This window comes from Amblyomma mixtum, chromosome 4 (assembly GCF_055824585.1).
Source record: "Amblyomma mixtum isolate Tamu chromosome 4, ASM5582458v1, whole genome shotgun sequence".
In the NCBI taxonomy this organism is placed as follows: domain Eukaryota; kingdom Metazoa; phylum Arthropoda; class Arachnida; order Ixodida; family Ixodidae; genus Amblyomma; species Amblyomma mixtum.
Window position 1 is genome coordinate 71737283 of NC_143015.1, and position 18637 is coordinate 71755919.

The 18637-nt window shown below is 44.4% G+C and overlaps 1 protein-coding gene across 1 annotated transcript; it reads right to left on the bottom strand.

Annotated features, from left to right (window-relative positions):
• Window positions 1-454: 454 nt before the first annotated feature.
• Window positions 455-18449, bottom strand: LOC149346959 (developmentally-regulated GTP-binding protein 2). Its single transcript, XM_089586771.1, has 13 exons — window positions 18187-18449; window positions 17441-17529; window positions 15146-15217; window positions 13342-13431; window positions 11529-11589; window positions 9828-9918; window positions 9226-9298; window positions 6857-6947; window positions 5846-6020; window positions 4934-5022; window positions 4754-4812; window positions 4029-4082; window positions 455-1364 (listed from the first exon to the last, which is right to left on the bottom strand). Exons 1-13 carry the CDS (start codon window positions 18248-18250, stop codon window positions 1278-1280), a joined length of 1095 nt encoding a protein of 364 aa, XP_089442897.1. The 5' UTR covers window positions 18251-18449; the 3' UTR covers window positions 455-1277.
• Between the last annotated feature and the right edge of the window lie 188 nt (window positions 18450-18637).

Here is an 18637-nt window from a genome sequence, read left to right on the forward strand (position 1 = left end):
GCAAGGCTAGTTTCACAGGCAGCTATAACCAAACAGAGAGAGAGTGAAAGGTCAGCTCTCATGGCATTTTTATGGTTTATGAGAGTTTTAACGTCCCGAAGCGACTAAGGCTATGAGAGATGCCGTAGTGAAGGCCTCCGGAAATTTCGACCACCTGGGGTTCTTTAACGTGCACTGACCTCGCACAGTACACAGGCCTCTAGAATTTTTCCTCCATCGAAATTCGACCGGCGCCGCTGGGATCAAACCCGTGTCTTTCGGGTCAGCAGCCGAGCGCCGTAACCACTGAGCCACCAAGGCGGCTCATGGCATTTTTAGCAGGTTATTTTTCTATTGCCTACTTTTATCCATGTACAACTTGCAACAATTTGTACACATTTGTTATTGAGTATGTTTCGGTGCAATATAGGCTCTTCCACATCACCAAGTTCGCATTAAAGAGCTTAAAAATGTGTGATCTGTTTCTCCGTTGATGACAAATTTTATTGCCATATTTTATTTATAACAAACATCATCTTAATCTGCTTTCGTACTGCTGCTTCAAAAATACCGTATAAACTCGTGTAAGGGCTGCAATTTTTTTTAAATCTGGGAGTGAATTTTGTATGTGCAGCCCATACACAAATTAAAAAGAAAACAACATAAAACCATATTTTTTTTTCAATTACCTAGTTCAAAACCAGGGGTGCGGTCCAAACATGGGTGCAGCCCTTACACAAGATTATACGGTATCCCTTGTCAAGGCTCTTTCACCCCCCCCCCCCCCCTCCCCACATAGTGTATCACATATGCAAGGACGGCTGTACACTTCGTGTCCACTGCCCCTATCTGCAAAGAATTGCAAGATATTCAGCGTGAGGAGCAAACTGTTCATACTTGGCCCACTGCAGTAGGATATAGAAATTGCAATGTGCAAGCGATTTGCCTGAACTGAAAATTCATGAATTTCTGAACCGCAGTCACCAATCTTCACATATGCTTGTCCTATTGATGCTGTGACCAATTTCTGGTGACGTGTACTGCCCACACACGATACACAGCAGGCTGTAACACTGGCCAACACTGCTGGCGACCGCCGTCAGACGGAAGCACTTGGGTCGCACACTACACCGGTCTCACAGCTCAGAGCAGATGTTACTGGGCTCCTCTGCTTTAGTGTTTCCTCCCTAACAATACAGATGCTGCCATAAAGACAGGAAAAAAAAAGAAAGAAAAATCCAGAGACAAAATTGCATCCACAAGCAGACATCAAAAGTTCCTAGGGTGCGGAGGTTCCATCATTTTTTGACAATTTGCACGACATCTTCGTGATGAACCACGTGCTGTAGGCCAACCCTCTGCGGACTGTACTTGGTGCTGGTCCCCTGAAAAAGCAATAAAAAAAGATCTCGCGGGGCTGTTCTGAGTTTCATAATGCCCATGTTCAGCGTTAGCTGGTGCAGTGGAAGGGAGGAATATCAGAAAGCGGGTTTAACTCTTTTGTTACCACGCCCCTGTGCTTCGATCACCGGTGATCGAAAAATTCGAAGTGCTACGGCAGCGCGACCGCGGCCGCTACGGACTTGCTGAGTCATTCGGTTTGTTGTTCACACATTAAACTAAAAATTTCCTGTTTAGTTTATATTTTTGCCAAAAAGCGACAATTTTTGAGACGCGCTTGAAGTTGGGGGTGCGGTGTCGGGCGCTCCGAACAAGCTGTCATCATCGGGAATGGCGCTCGCTCGAAAAAACCCTGTTCCACTCAGTTCTGCTGCGTTTGCACCACATATTTTTGATGTATTGATTAGCATGGACCCTGACAACGATGCTGTATCGTCAGGTATTGTTTCGAAGCTCAAACTGCGCAACGAGAGCCCAGAACGCTTGCCTGTGCGTTCAGATTCCTGGTTCCGGTCTGTTTGTGCGAACCGAAGCTCCTCATTATAGCCGTTACAGTGATGTGGCGCCATCTAACTTGTTCTTCGGAGACTACAGTTTCGGTTTCTACGTAGACTGCAATTTTCCCATGACGCGCGAATTTTTGAAATGCCCTTGAAGCGGAGGGCACGGCAAGGACGCTCCGTGCATGGCGTCGGTCGCCTAGACGGGGCGCGCTCGGAAAAACCTTGCTGCGCATAATTCTACTGCATTGACTGCAATTATTATCTATGCTACGAGTAGCAGAGTCTCTGGTGACGATGTTGCATTGTCGTATTTTGGTTCAGACGCTCTAACTGCGCAAACCGATCCCGGAACGTTGGCCCGATAGTTTCGCTTTCTTTTTCCCGTCCGCTTGTGCGGGCGCATCTGGTTTGTTGTTCAGACGGTTAGTTCCATTTTCGGCCTAGTTCGTTATTTCCTCGCCAGTCGCGCATTTTTGAAGTGCCCTTGGAGCATAGGCTTATTGCGACATAACACGTGGTGAGAGTGGCGTCGCGTCGAGGTCGGGCGCTTCGCGCGCTCGGAAGAGTCCCGCTGCATGTGATTCTTCAGCCTCTGCAGCTGATTTTCAAGATGCTCCGAGCAGCAGTGACTTGGACAAAGATGTTGTAACGTCGGATTTCGATTCTGCAGCTACATCGCAGCTATACTTATCGCATACTATATATCGCTACATCGCACCTAAACTGTTGTGTTTTATATTTTTTTCAATTTTTTTTGTAAATTAAATAAGTTTTCAATTTCTATTTTTTAAACCACACTTACCAAGCTTTCGTTTGGCACATAACATTACACTTCCATTTTTTTTTTTGTTGGACTGTAAAAATCATATCAAGGGCACACTCAAATGAGCCTTTTCAAGAGGCATAAAGAAAAAAATTCTAGCTTGAAAACTATTTAGGTTATAATTTTAAAACTTTAATGCCATGTTTTAGAAAGAATTTGAATTGTTTTGTAATTTCTAGATTTTTTTTTAGTACAAGTGTTTTGAAAGTTATTGTCATATACTAAACACAAAAATTGTTTCTTATTTTTTGTTGTGTTTACTGATTTTTTTCACAGCATTTCAAGCAGAACATGCGTTCAAATAAATTTCATTATAAAGCGCATTCTATCTCAATCATTGTTATGCATTTTATATACTTTTATCTATCACACTTTTTCTTAAAAAATTTTTGTCTGAGATAAAAAATGGTAATTTTCCCGTGGTAACGAAAGAGTTAATTTGTGCAAAGACAAGGAGGGAATGTAGGGGTAGACAGGAAATGGGAGAGCTTTTTCTCTTTTTTTTTGTCGCAATATGATGACAGTCCTGTAAGCATTCAAGTGGGTGCTCAATTGTTTGACGTTTAGACATTCTCTGTACTGCCTCACACCCGTACCTGATGCTCACAGTAACTTGGCTACCACTGGCTGATTTTACATTGATGTTGGGAGCCATACAATTATCGGAGGGATGAATTTGGATGTTTTCAGAAATGGGGGGGTAGTTTATCTGCAGACGACTTACATCGTCAAACCAAGGTAAGAGCTATTAACAGCTAATGCTGTAAGGAATCTTCAACAACCAAGCAATCATGGACAAATCTGGATACGGAACAAACTAGAAAGCCCACTAAATACTTTACAGCAGGCTCACATCATTTGCACCCAGTAGGGCTACAGACTTTTTCACTTCAATCTCGCTACCAAAAAACTTAGGGTAATTGCAATGTCTAACCTGAATTATACAGCAGTGTGCACCAAGTTACCAGGGTAGATCAGTTTTTCATGTATTTTGACAAGGTGCATTGTATGTAATGTAATGCTATTAACACAAGTGTTGAGAGCATTGATGCACAATGCAACATGTCAATAAATAGGCCTAATGATGCAATCAAATGCTTTGAAATTGTAATGATTTGCATGTGCGTGCTGTATGTGAAAATGCGCTTCAGCCTTAAAACAGCTATGTGGAGCCAAAAGAATGTCATGACATAACAAGGAGACAAAAAAAAAGGATGAGAGAAAAAAGAAACAATGAGAAAACGAGAGAGGAAAATAATTGAAGGAAGAAAGAAAAAAAAAGAAAACTGGGCCAGTGATGAAATTCAAAGCCAGAGACTCACCCAGACGAGTGCGTACTTGAAGACATGGACAATGCTGCGGTGGATTGCATGGCACTGTAGAAGAGGTAAGGGCGACGACACAAATATTTAAGACCTGCTGCCGTTACCAGGAGGACAGAACATCAAAAAGGGTGTAGAACAACTCCAGCGGGCAACACCCACGCAGCTGTTCACACATACTGGAACAACTAGCAATGCAGTTGCAAAGTTGGTAAAAAAAAAATGCACTATAGTCAGATACAACTCGAGAACAAAGCAGCAAATGCCCCTCAAAGGAGCCTCTCCAGCCAATAGCGTCGACCGATTCTCCTCCTCACCTGACGACCGATCTCCTTGGACTTGTATGTGTGAAAATGTAGGGGGTCGCAGATGAATGGGGAATAACCGTGGCTTGATCGAATTAACCGTGCCGTCATGAAAACTGGTCGACGCCACTGGCTGGAGCGTCTCCTTTGATAGGTATCTTCCGCTTTGTTCTCGAGTTACAGCTGACTATAAGTGGATGCCACCCAACTAGTACCTAACCCTACATGACATGAATTAGGCAGCTGAGAAACAAGTTTATTTATTAGGCTTCCTTTGCAAAGCATAACAAATTCAAACCAGTCATTTGCAAGAATCACATGAGGAAACATAATGGAGCCTCTTTGTGTGCCAATAGACTAATTTGTTTCTACGGTCAGCAGTCCATTAAAAAAACAGTGTGCAACATCCAAGAAGCTTACCACGTGTTCGACTGTAGCATTCCTCCTAAGAATAAGGCCACCATCAAAGTCGGGAGGACCTAGAGGAGAAAAAAAGAGCAGAAAACGGGAGTCAAACACCCACATTCTATAGTACTTGAATTGTGTTGAAACTGTCTATGAATTAAAAAAAGGGGCTATTATGCGATGACAAACACTCACAGCCACGCTTCTTGGTGTAGACCCGAATCAAAGCCAGGTACTCCCACAGCCTTTCTAGGAAGTAATCCAGGTTCAGCTTCATGTTGCAACTGTGTGGATCGAGCACAGGGCAGGAAAGAAACAGATGAAGCCAACAAAACAACAGTTTCCGATGTCCTGTGCAATCTACTAGCAGCATGTTCACAGCCCGTCACATTTTCGTACCTGACTGCACTGTTCCCTTGCCAAGCTGCTGAGTGCTTTACTGCAAAACTAAGTCACAGGACCTTGCAAGCAATGGCCGAAGCACCACATCAGAGAGGAATACAAAAAACTGGTGGTGCAGGGGTCTCAGCTTCACAAGTTCCTCTGTTACTGCTGCCCGAATGCAGCTATCCCTAACTTCTTAAGAGTATAATAATGCAAGGAACATTCCTTGCACAGCAATGTGGGTGTGAGTCCCTAGACATAGGTGTAAAGATTATTCAGTCCAGCAAGTCCAAAGAACATGTTGAATGCGCAGTTGCATTAAGGTTGGGGATGCTCTGCAAAATACTAGGAAAGCCAAAAGTTAAAAACTGAAAATCGCTAGCTGATATTTAACAACAACGTTTAAACAGTCATAGATTGGCAAGCAGTACAGTGTTCTTCACAGTTACACAGCTCTGAGTTATTCACTGTATCAAAGAACCAATCATCCATTACAAAGTAGGATACCATCCACAAGGTAGATGTGTGCCTGTGAAGACATGTTGTTATGCCTGTCTCAGTTGTTCAACGGAAGAGGGTTACAACACACCGGTACAAAATTTCTGTACAGGCTAAAAAATGCAGGCAACTGTTATCACCCAACTGCATAAACAAAACTAAAGCACGACAGACTCCTCCACTTAAGTGAACCGAGTCTGAACGAAGTCCAAGCACAAGGCCCACCTGACGACGACACTGTGTGGCTGGCGTGCAAGCCGGTCCACTTCCTCGATGGAGACCTGGTCGATCTTGTTGTAGACGTACAGGCACGGCAGGTACACCCGGTTACGCAGGATCACGTCTATGAGCTCCTCTGGTGTGCAGTCCTCGCGGAAGAGGACCTCCGCATTGAAGATCTCTGCACCGAGCGGCAATCACAGTCACATGGGTGCAATGTGTCTCTCCACAAAATGCAGGTGTTGAGGCACAGTGAAGGATTCTAACACACATCCTTCAGCCACTCCTGGCAAACAACTGAACCGTGTGGGAACAGACCAAAGAGAGGTAGAAGATGAGCAAACTATACAGCACACTACACAGTGATGCGTAACAAACGCTAGCTTTGATGCCATTCCTGTATTTGCTACCCAAACTCTGCAGCCGTCTTGAGGCTGCTGCTTTTGTCGCTGACACTGCTATGTTACCGACAAAAACAACGATTTTAAGGCAATCAAAAACCAGTTCGAAATATCATCATCATCATCAGCCTGACTACGCCCACTGCAGGGCAAAGGCCTCTCCCATGTCTCTCCCATTAACCCTGTCCTTTGCCAGTTGCAGCCACCGTATCCCCGCAAACTTCTTAATCTCATCCGCCCACCTTACTTTCTGGGCGTCCCCTGCCATGCTTGCCTTCTCTTGGAATCGACTCCGTTGCCCTTAGGGACCTGCGGTTGTCTTGTCTCCGCATTACACGCCCTGCCCAAGCCCATTTCTTCCACTTGATTTAGACTAGGATGTCGTTAACCCGCGTTTGTTCCCTCACCTACTCTGCCCGCTTCCGCTCTCGAAATATGCGGAGCCCTTTTGATACCTTGGATGCTGACTGGACCAAAATGACAGTTCAAATAAATGGGTCGTTCGAACTAAGCGCGTCCGAAGTAATGACAGTCTGCCTCTATCTTGCTCCTTCCCTGCTGTCCTCAAACGCAAAAGCAGCGACACAGGAGCCAAGCAGTTTGCCAAGTGACTCACTGTACTCGTGGAGAACCATCTGGACCAGCTTCTCATCGCACTTGGTCAGGTTGCAGGTCGAGTTGAAGCTCAGGCCCCCTGCCTTCTTTTCCTGCAAACAGGGCGCAGCGCAACGAAAACTTTACTACCATAACCAAACTGAAACTAAAAAGAAAGAAAGAAGGGCCTAGAAATACTAATTTATATTAACCTCAAATACTGACATCCAAGAAACCATCTAAGAGGGTTGGTTGGTTTATGGGGTTTAACGTCCCAAAGCCACTAAGGCTATGAGAGACGCCCATCTAAGAGGGAAGCAGTGAAGGCACAAGCAACACCTGCACACGGCACAGCACCTGTGATGACTGTTCCTCTCTGCCTATACTCCGTTTCATACACAGCAGGCAACGCTGCGGAGGTTGCTGAAGTAGTGCAACCGCGAAACCATATTGCTCCGCCACGTATCATTTGTTCTTCTCGAAACTCCGGTTATTGTTTGGACGAATACAAAGAGTGGTATAAAAAGATGGGGTAGCATTGAAAATCACAATCAAAGCTGTGAAGCGCTCAGTGTTCGGGCTCTCTGGCCATAATTTTCATGGAGAGTGAACTACTTTTGGACGCGGATTTAGTAGGAAGCGATTCGCCCTACCAACCGCGTATCATACCGCCACGTGTACTGTTTGCTTCTGGAAATCTTGACGAGTTGCAGGACGAAAATGTAGCAAGAGGTAAAACGAAGTCCAGGAGGTGCCAGGGACGGCACTTAAAGGGGCCCAGAAACACAATCTTAGTTAACTGTTTTGCCTGTTGATTGCATACAGTGAGTTATAATGGTGCTATTAGCGTCTGTAATACCGCGTATATTCCGTTTTTTAATATTTTAATGTCCTCCCAAAAACAACTTCATGGCTCTGATGGTGTCGCCACACAGTGGCGGGTTTTTAGCAGCAGATATGACATCACCTGGCGCGAGCTTGATGACAGGACAAACAGTAAATATACTGCAAATTGTGTGAATAAATAGAGACACATTTTGTCACCTGTCTGCGTTTTATACTAGATCAACAAAAACAACTTGTTTGTCTTAGATAAAAGCCCTGCAAAGCAAGTAAAATAAAAATACACCACCAGGGGCACTCTGGCATGGAAACGACGCTGCCAGTCTCAGCAAGAATGAGTTACAGAGAGCAGGCAACCATGGAGTGCAAACTTCCGCGACGTGCTCTGGCTGGCTGTTTTGATTGGTTGCGCCAGGTGCCGTCACTGGGAGAGCAAAATAGGAGTGGGAAGCCCCGCCAAAATCGAGTTGAGGGCAGCGTTTTGTTTGCTTGTATTTTGAAATTTCTTCACTGAGTAACTCCCGTTCCTGTGCATCGATTCCTGTAATTCTTTTTAAGTCAGCATCTGTGTGACATAAAGAACCCACCTGAAGTATAGCCGGTATTCCCCCAGGCAGTGTTTCGCAGCCCCTTTAAGATTTGTCGCTACGAAATATGATTGTGTTCACTTTGGTTGCATGGCGAACTACTTTTTGCATGCGGACTTAGCCTGTGCAAACAGGCACGCTGGCTTTGGCAGCGTTGCCTGCTAGGTATGAAACGGAGTATAGAACGTCAAGTTCGCATGACTGGCTGCACTGCACTGCACAACACTGCCACGAACAAGCGGCACAGCACAGTTTTGCAGGGCGCACAAAGTGGTTTCTTGAACTATTGCCTTAAATACAGGGGAATAATAATAATAATAATAATAATAATAATAATAATAATAATAATAATAATAATAATAATAACAATAACACTTCAGCTTCCCAATGGTCACAGGTTTTTCATCCGAGCCAATAAGTTGAGCAGCAATATAATTTGGTTACCCTTCCAACTTTTGATTAAGAGACTGCAAGCGATGCATAATGAATGGCTGAACATACAATCATTGCAAATGGAGCAGAGCACAGCAAGGAATAGAAACGCTGGCAAAAAAAAAATATGAAACACAAACTGTTGACTATTTTGGATGTGCACATGTAAAGTTTTGAAATCATTTTATGTGCTGTTGGATACACTGTAACAAGTTCTGCGCTTGAAAAACCCCAAATTCAAGGCCTCCCTTCATTTCTGACTCACGTACAGTAAAGGCTCGATAATTTGGATTAGGATTATTTGAAATCCCAGATAATTTGGAGAATTTCAACGGTCCCATAATTTGTAATGTAAATTTTACGGGATAATTCAAACTGGCGGCCTACTCTGGCCCGGTTAATTCAAAGATTTGGCGTGGTATGCAAGAATGTCCGATACAGATTTTGCTGTGAATTCAACTGACGGCACGGCCCATTGGAATGTTATAGCAGGTTTTACTATAAACGCGCCAGAACACATGTGGCTCACCTTGAAGTAAATGTTTGGCGGCAGCTTGTTCAGCCTGATGCCAACAGCTTCCAACTCCTGCTCCAAGAGCTTCCTGGAAACCAGAGGAAATTGAACCATTTTATGATGAACAACAGCAAACACTGATTTCCAGTAAATCAGATTACATCATTGCATCCCCGACTGAACCTACAACTCACCATGAAAAGGTGGCATTCATGAGAGCGCAAATGAAGTACAAAGGTGAAACATCTGCGCTGATTTTTGTTTTCGTTACTTCCCCTATTATATAAGGTAGTTTCAGCACAGCTCAGTCAACATGACATGCTTTTACATTGCATTTTTAGTTTTATGCTGAACTCCACTTGAAAAAGGGAAAGGAAGAAAGCTCCAAAGAGATTTTCATTGCAAACAGGTCTGGATCGACTCTGACCACCTGAAATCGTTCCTGCTGCCATCACCGAGCAGATGCTTAAGGTGGCCACATAGAAACCCTTCCTGCAATACGATGGCACACAAGAGGCCAAATGCTATCTTAAATAGTTAAACAAAAGTAACTAAAAAGATATTGAAACTGAGTTCTAAATACAACAGCAGCACGAGAGAAAGGGACTGTTCCTTACCTGTGCACTTCACTCTTGCCAGCATCAAGCATCATGACGACAAGGTCAGCAGTGCGGGCCACGGCTATCACCTGGCGACCACGACCCTTGCCTGGAGGGAGGCCGCAATACCAAAAAATGAAAAAAGAGAACAGCAGCTAAACAACACTGCCGCTCAAAACAGGAATGTAATGGGTATGCCACGCAGCTGCAGTCGAACTCTGTTATTTCGAATTATTGGCAACATCGAACTCGCAGATCATCCATTTGAAAATCCGCCACAAAAGTATGGGAAAGTTGCCTTTTATACCAAACTACAATCTCACTGGTCATTCGAAATTTTTAATAAAATGCCACGCCACAGCAAGTGGCGCTTTTTCTGACGGTGCTCTTTGATCACTTTTCGCTAGCTGAACAGATCAGCTGCACGTCCTTCGACACCAGCTGGCAGGGCTAGGGCTAGGAAACCGTGTAACAATGCTAATGTGAAGTATGCTTGAGGGTGGCCTTCAATCTATCGCACTCCTTTTCCACTTCACATCACTCTCACGCGATGAAACCAATCCAACTAACTAAAGCTAATCTTCGCTGTCAAAGGTGCTGCAAAAACCAACTGTACCTCAACTGTAATGAGCGAAATTGGTTAGGCCTAGCAATATCCAAGTTGGTTAGGCCTAGCAACGCCAAAGTTGATTAGGCCTAGCAACGTCTAGCAAGCAGTGAGCTGCCAGAATGCGGGCAAATGGCATGTCATTGAAAGAAGCATGGCACAAGAACGGGTGCAATGCATTCTTTCTGCTAGGTTACAGATAGGCTTATCATTTTGCCCCTATTATATATAAAATTATTAGTACTGAACTATTTTGCAATCCTCTTCACATTCGATATGTATCCAGGTTCCACTGTACCCCACAGTGCAAAAAGACTGCTCAGCTCCGGTTGTGCCGGCCTTTAAACAGCCACTCACTTCAGTGCAAGCCAGGACACCACATTGCGGAAAACTAAAGTTAATGCTTAGCTGACAGCGAAAAAAGGGGAGGACACTGTTAATAATTTCTAAAACTGACTAAAACCTGGCTATAATAACCCAGCTGCAAGCATAACTATGAGAAAATGAAGCGGAAGAAAAAAAGGCACAAAGAGGATGATGCTGAAAAGCGAAGGATAACAACAGAAACAACGATAATATGTGGTTGTTGCTCTGTTAGGGTAAATAATAATAGCAGGAAAAGATAGCTAGCACATATGGTGCTGTGCTTAGAAGGAGGAGACCAGATTAGCCCGGCTGGTAAATACATTATGAAGGCTGCGACGCTCGGAAACATGCACAACATGAAGTAGACACCATATACGCAAACTTTCAGATTCATTCATTTGAAAGTTAGTGTATGTGGTGTCTACTTCATGTTGTCTATGTTTCCACGCACTGCAGTCTTCATAATGAATAACCAACTTGCCCAATCAGCTACCCACATCAAATACACTGTGCCCACATTTTACTGGCATACCACCTCAACATCATTTCGCTTTTTTGTGCATGTCATTATTTCACTCCAAAACTGGAGCCCGGTCATTACATCCACCCTCACAGTGCTTCACTGCTAAAGGTATGTGACGTTATTCCACGAAGCACTTATGCCATAAGTATTCCAGTCATCACACCATATCCATACGTTTGCTACCCAGAACAATTGAAAACTGTGCACAGACACACATACACACCTTGGGAAGCACCTTCAATGATACCAGGCAGATCAAGAAGCTGTATGTTAGCCCCTTTGTACTGCAAGAAACGCCACAAAGACATAAGGCATGTGTTAGTAGGTCAAGCACAAACTTCCACCAGTACAAAGCACCTAGGATGTACAGTACTGGAACACTTTGTGAGAGACATGTACAGGCTCAATAAGGCAGAGTCTAAGAGTGAGTTAAATGCAGCTCCTGTCTGGCTGTCACATCCAACATTCATGCCATTCTTCTTGGAGGACAAACTCGGTGTTTCATTTGGCAATGTTTCAGCGCTTTCTGTAAGGCACTGCATCACAGCAGGTCATATGCGAGGTTCTATTAAGCCTTTTTCATCGTATGCCTTAAGAGAATATAAACACATAATTTTAATTGCGTGTTTTCTCCTCTTATATAATGCGTTAAACATTAATTATATATATGGATCACAAGTATATATTCGCCAATGGCCGTTAAATAACTTATACTTCAATTTCTCACTTAAAGGGATACTGAACCAAACTTTTGGAGCTGCTCTTTTACATCTAAACAAGAGCTTGACTGCTAAAATTGATAAATGCGACAAGCATTTTAGCGAAAAAGGCGGATAACACGTTTTTTTTCCGCAATTTATTGCTGTATCGTTGCACCTGGCGGCTGCCTGTGGAAGCTGAGACTAGACGTCTAACACCCGCGCGCCCACCATTCCAGCAGAAGCACGGTTGCCATTGCTACACGCGGTTGTCGTCTGCTCATGGCATACACAGATATGTCAAGATGTTAATCGATGCTGTCTACATACCATAACCGTATACACGCTTACGTACGCTAAATGCAGCTATTTTTTCCTGACTTTACACCATTTCTAACATTCTCACTTTTAAAACAGAAGCCCGACGATGTTTAGACTAGTGGTTAGGATCTGGTGGCTAGGAGGGGAACCATTGTTGTCAACAAACCGACGCCCCTCTTAACCTAAAAAGGGCAGAATCGTCACTCTAAATAAAAAATAAGAAAAACTTATTATTTCTAGGTTTTCTTATGGCCGATAGGAGACGAAACGAAAGACCGGAGGCCCATTTATGGCCATTGAACGCGCTGAAGAAGGCAGTAACCGCAAAGAAACCAGTCCGAAGCGAGGCTTCATGCATCGAAGCGAGGCTTCATGCATCGAAGGGCGGCGCCATATTTGTCGCCGCGGGAGGGTGCCAGGACGTCACGCTCTTCACCTCACGCCGGCCGGGAGGGCTTGGCGCGCGCTCATAAAACATCGAAAATAAAACCATCCGCTGGAAAATATGCGCAGTGACGACTAGATTTCAGTGTAATCACATTCCGAGGATCTATTTTCAGCGTTTTTATTCAATTTTAAGATTTTCCTTCAGTATCCCTTTAAGCTGTTTTGGTTTCATCAACCAAGCGATAGCTGTGACATCTATTTGGCCTTTAGGTCCCGTGAGACATCAAAAAACAAATATAAACACTGCTATGTAGTTTTAATTCGCTACAACGCATAAACCACCCTGCTTCAAGAGCTGGAACGACAACAAATGACATATCAGCAGTTATACTGCTGTTTTTTTTTTCCTGTCTCACATTATCGAAACCAAAACGAAGCCAAGAAGAAATTCAATCATAAATTATTTAGCAGTCGTAGGCGAATATTACGTAGTGATCCATGTGTATTAATGAACACATCATTTGAAATACGAAAACATGCAAGCAAAAATTTGGTGTCTATAGTCGCTTAACTTAAAAAAGAAGGTCTAGAGAAAAAAGTCGCTGGTGTTTTAAAACCATGAAATCTCACCTCAATGACACCAGGGATGCAAGTGAGCGTCGTGAACTCGTATGATGCCGACTCGCTGTGGGTGTCAGTCATAATGTTGAGCAGTGTAGACTGAAAACAATAAAAACAGAATAACACTAGAACATCAGGCCTGAAAGCAAAGCCTGCTGTTCAATCTCATGCACAAGAAAGCATTCTGCTGTGACTGCTTGCATGTGACTGGTTTGGTTTATGGGGTTCAACGTCCCAAAGCGACTCAGGCTATGAGGGATGCCGTAGTGGAGTGCTGCGGATAATTTCGACCACCTGGGGTTCTTTAACGTGCACTGACATCGCACACGGGCCTCTAGAATTTCGCCTCCATCGAAATTCAGCCACCGCGACTGGGATCAAACCCGCGTCTTTCGGGACAGCAGCCGAGCACCATAACCACTGAGCCACTGCAGTGCCTTGCTTGCATATGACTGATAACTGTACTCTTGGATGAGGGAGAACACCCAGAAACAAACAGTATAAAAGGAAGAAAAATTAATCCTTTTGCTATTTGACAACTTTCAAATATCATGAACTGAGTACACAACTGAGAAAGATGCTCAGAAAAATCTGCCTGGGGAACGGGTTTGTTCTTAACTGCTTGAAACAAGACGCATGAGACTGACACAAGACGAAGAAAGAAATGTACACGGACACGGCACTTTTGTGTTGGTTTCTTTTTTTGTCCTGTGTCTGTGTCGTGCATTTTGTTCCAACTAGTGAGAAAGAGGCTTCCTGCATTAGAGAAACAGATAGCTAACACACACATACACAAAAAAACATTGCGTTAACATCTGGTCTGTAAACATTCCAGTTTTCCTCCTGAGTAAAAAGTACTAAATCAAGTAAAGCTCCACTTCAAAACAAAACTAACTGAAAAATTTTTCTCGGTAGAATTTATTTAAAGCCTGAACAGCAATTTTTAAACCAAAGCAGAAAATGATATTACATCTTGTGGGGACGCCTTCGTCCCCTGCGTTCACTTTCCCGCATTGCACCCCCTACTGTAGTTAGCTCCTCCGCAAAGCACTCCCTTTAGTTTGGTTACTCTAGCTAACAGGGGAGGGCGCTCGCGTCGCAGCGCCACGGATGGCGTGTTTTGCCGCTCGTGTGCGGGGGAAGGCTAGCTCTCTTCTCCCTGGGATCGGGAAGCACGCGGACGTTTCCGCGCGTCGCTCCGCTCTTCGCCGCGGGCGCCTCTTGGTCGGAACTTGCTCCCGCCGAGCCCGTCCCGTCGGGCCTCGGAGTTTGTCCCTTTGCCCTACCGTGGGCGAACGTTCGCTCGTAGCCGTGCTGGTGAGTCGGACATCCTCGATTCCTCAGTGTATTTTGTTGCTAGCTGGCGTTATTGTTGTTATAGCAATAAATGCCTTGTTTGTGTCAGCCAGTGTGTCGTTCTTTTGTTCCCGTAGAGCAAGGCCCGCCGTGGTCGGCGTGCGCTCGGTAGCGCTCGCGACCACGAGGTGGGGTCCACGCGGTTTTGAACTGAGTCAGCCGCGCTTAAGCGGGGAGAACGGATTTATCTCCCCCAATTTAAACCCCACAATCTGCATGCCTACATATGCCCTAGCAGCATGGTCCTGTGTTACTAAACAATACTGAATAAAGCTCCTTTTAGCAAAAACAATTTCAGCATATTATCGGCACTAAAACCATGCTGCATGCCCCTGCCCTGCTGACTGCGATAAATTTGGGCATTAAGAAAGAAGTCTGCTGATTCTTTACATTATTTCGGGGGTTGTTCGGAAGCATATCCCATGTTCTAGTGGGTGTGAAGTAAAGCAAACGTTACCTTGCCAACTGATGGAAAGCCAATGAGGGCGACACGTGCATCACCTGATTTCATAACATCGAAGCCTTCACCCTGGAAAGAAAAAAAAAAAAGGCTCACATGAATCATAAGGCTCCGCATCATACTGAGAAATAAATGCACGGCTGCCCTCTCTACAAAAGGTCACTGAGGCCATGCACTTACGTTCAGTTCAGTTCAGTTCAGAATAACTTTATTGTTTCAACAGGCTCCCCTACACACAGGCCTCCGGGAGTGGAGTAGGGGGTTTATTAAGGTGAAAGCCTTTAATGCCTCATGCTGTCCTTGGCAATTCCTGTCTGCAGACACATCAGCAGGTTTGCCAGGTGGTGCCCACGGAGATATGTGAGACAGTTACTGCGTAATTTCCTTTCCTCAAATACAATTCTCATTTTCTTGATTACGGCCTCTCTTTCTTTCACTGCCACTTCCTCCCTTCCTGTAGGTGCTGTTAAGGTGTCCACCCAGATGACTGAGAATTACAGCGCCATTTCCTTTCCTCGAAAAGCGTTGCATTCAAAGGGCAAGGCATTGCGCTGAACGGATGGTGGCGCTACAACACGCTGTCGCGTTCCACTCCTAAAGGCAAAGCTTAAGCGTCATTAATTAGCAGTCAATTAGTGCTGAGTGATTAATCAGTAATTTGTCCTTAATTAGTAATTTGTCATTACTTCGTCATAAATTATGTGTGACGCCATCCAGTGGTGACCTGACCAGTGCCAACAGAGGCAGTCAAAGTGGTGCGGAAAACGCTTTCGCCTCTGCGCACTTTATGCAGTCAAAGTGCCCCCTGAATTTTTTACTATTAGACTAACACTTATGTTCACTGATAATCTGCAGTACCTGCCCACGAAAGCAGGTTTACAGTTCTGTGCCCAGAGCTTTTACGCGAGGCATGAAAAAGAATGCCTCTTGAGAACTGCCCGCTTGAAACAAAGTAGTAATCTCTCCACGTAATGAATTTTTGTTTGAGCTCTGTTTAGAGTACTACACAGCTGTCTGCAAACCCACATAGCTTTTCCAAGCGGTCCATCATGCTTGAAGTTTCAAGCTTCGCCAGAGAGCTACCTTCTTCCCTTAATGACCAAAAGCTATGTACATCAACATGCTATTTCTGAAAGTTGGCCAAACAACCTCACCACAACAGACAGCATAAAGACAAAAAGAAAAGAAGCAACTTTTGAACGCACCGGGAACACACGTGCTTGGCTCATGAGGCCAAGCTGACCTGCAAGTCAGCTTCGATGTATATATTATTTTTTTCAGTTGTCAATGCTCAGTTGAGAGTAACGTCCCTGTTTCAAACGACTTCACCTGTAATCGTGCTATATCAACTGCACCTTCACATCTTAGCAACGGTGGGGTGAGTACAGCTAACACAGCTAAATTCCACTTATTTTCAGCCAGCCACCAAGACAGGTTACGAAGGTAGTCAACAGCACAGGGGAAAAACCATCTGGATGAGGGAAAACATAGAACAAGGCAGCGCATGCCTAAGTAAAGTATTGTTCCATCTGATCTGTAATCCTTTTCAGCTTTTTATTCTCATGAGTGCATAATGACATATCATTTAGTTAGTTCTGTCTCTGAACGTTACGAAACAATTAATTTTAACCTAGAAAATCATAATTTTCTGTTGCAAAAATTATCTTTTTCTTTTTTTTGCTGCTACGTGACTGTCTAACAGAACTCACAGATGGGCTAAATGGTTCAGTTTCAGGGAACATAGTGCACATGAAAGACAAACCGTCTAGGCTTTCGTTCAGTGTTCAAAATTAGTGCGCAGCATTTTTTTTTTTTAAATTGTGCCTTCTTTGTCTTAAGGTTTGTTTGAGCTTCTGCCATTGTGTGCATTTAGCCTCTAGTCATTTAAGTGTGGTTTCTTCAATACCAATGAAATGAATGACACGAACGCACTCGCTATTCATTTTACTACACCAAGGAAAGAGTTTGACCCGCAAGCCAAAGGGAACCGAATAATACCACATACCTTTAGAGCTACCGTTGCTTTGTGTCTGAGTACATTTTTTTTCTCCCTTCGGTGTTGGTAGCAACATGAAACTAGTGAGGCAGCGCAAGCCTTGTGACTGATTTTCTACCAAAACCACATCAACTTTGCCTTCTTTTTCCATCTTTTCGTTTCACAATGTGCTTGCGAATGCACTCTTCTTTGGTATGGGCAATGGTGGCAGTTTATTTTTAGCGACAACAACAGCAAAATGCGAATGCTACTATGAATAGTGTAGTGCTCGCTACAGATACTCATCGTTAACTTACCTTCTCCTTCGATTTGCCCTGAGGTTCCAACAGTTGAGTTCTGTACTTCGCTAGCTTCGCCTTGAGCAACCCCAAGTGGTATTCCGTAGCTACGAAAAGAAAGACACAATTACCAGCACTGTTAATAGCAGATATGCTGAGAAGTGTATGCACGTGCAATGACAGCAAGTTTTTGTCTCTACAGCCACCTATGACACTGACAACCGCCGATAATAATGAATAACGTAGACGCATAACGGTTGCAGGTGCAGATTGAAGTTCCCAAGCATCTACAGCCTTCCTTCAATTCTTTGGACGAAGCTGAAATTCTTTTTAGGTTTGCCGCTGCTGGCAGGCAGCGATCTAAACACCTGGAAAGGTGTAGGATCGGGCTAAACACCTAGCTTTGTCAGCCAAAGACACCAGAGAAGAATTCTCGGGGAAGATTCCGGCCGCTTAACATTTTTTTTTTTTTTTTGCGCGAGGCAGTACATCTCCATATCAATGGCTTTTCTGAAACGAAGAAGCAGGCTGAATGACGACGCAAAGGTGTTCAACCCTTAGCACATGACAGTGTCGTTGTTTAAATCATCCAAGTCATCAAATTTTTCTTCGACCGGGACAGCAGCTGCCAGGCAGACGCTGTCATCACTCCGGCGACATACGTGAACGCGCCTTATTTTACCGCACAAGCTTTCAAGCTAGTCTCAGATGACGTTCTCTCTAACGGTATCCAATAAAGACGGGCAACTGCATGGAAAACGCACCCTTGTTTTTCTGTGTCCGAGAAATTTCTCTCTCGATTTCGCTGATTTTCTCGAGGATACCCATGGTGGCGGCGTTCCGTCACAACGCTCAAGGCGGTGTCCTTGGCCGGAATAGCGCAGCGTTGAGAGCCAGGCGAAGGTTAACGTCTACACCGACTTTAGGACCGAAAAATTCGCCCCAGAAACACGTTGCGGCCGAACTTCAAGCCACCAACAGCATGATGTTGGCTGCCATCTTGCCTACCGGAACATGCTCGTGGCGCCGCCTCTATTGGTGGCAAGGTGGCAATTTCTAAAATGCTGAAAAACTAGAAAAACTGACAGCGGCGTGAGAGGACACCGAAAATGAAATGCAAGGACCAAAATAGCCTTCAATAAATGCACTGACCGCAAGTGTTTGGTAAATGTTGCTGACTGGTAAAAAAAACACAGCGCATGACCATGGCATGAC

Excerpts from the sequence above, each read along its gene's own strand:
- LOC149346959 (XM_089586771.1), bottom strand. The coding sequence starts at position 18,250 with ATGGGTATCCTCGAGAAAATCAGCGAAATCGAGAGAGAAATTTCTCGG. Across the intron at positions 9,919-11,528 it reads CATTGAAGGTGCTTCCCAAG|GCAAGGGTCGTGGTCGCCAG; the intron begins GTGTGTATGTGT and ends GCCTCCCTCCAG. Across the intron at positions 4,083-4,753 it reads ATGCTACAGTCGAACACGTG|TGCCATGCAATCCACCGCAG; the intron begins GTAAGCTTCTTG and ends CCTCTTCTACAG.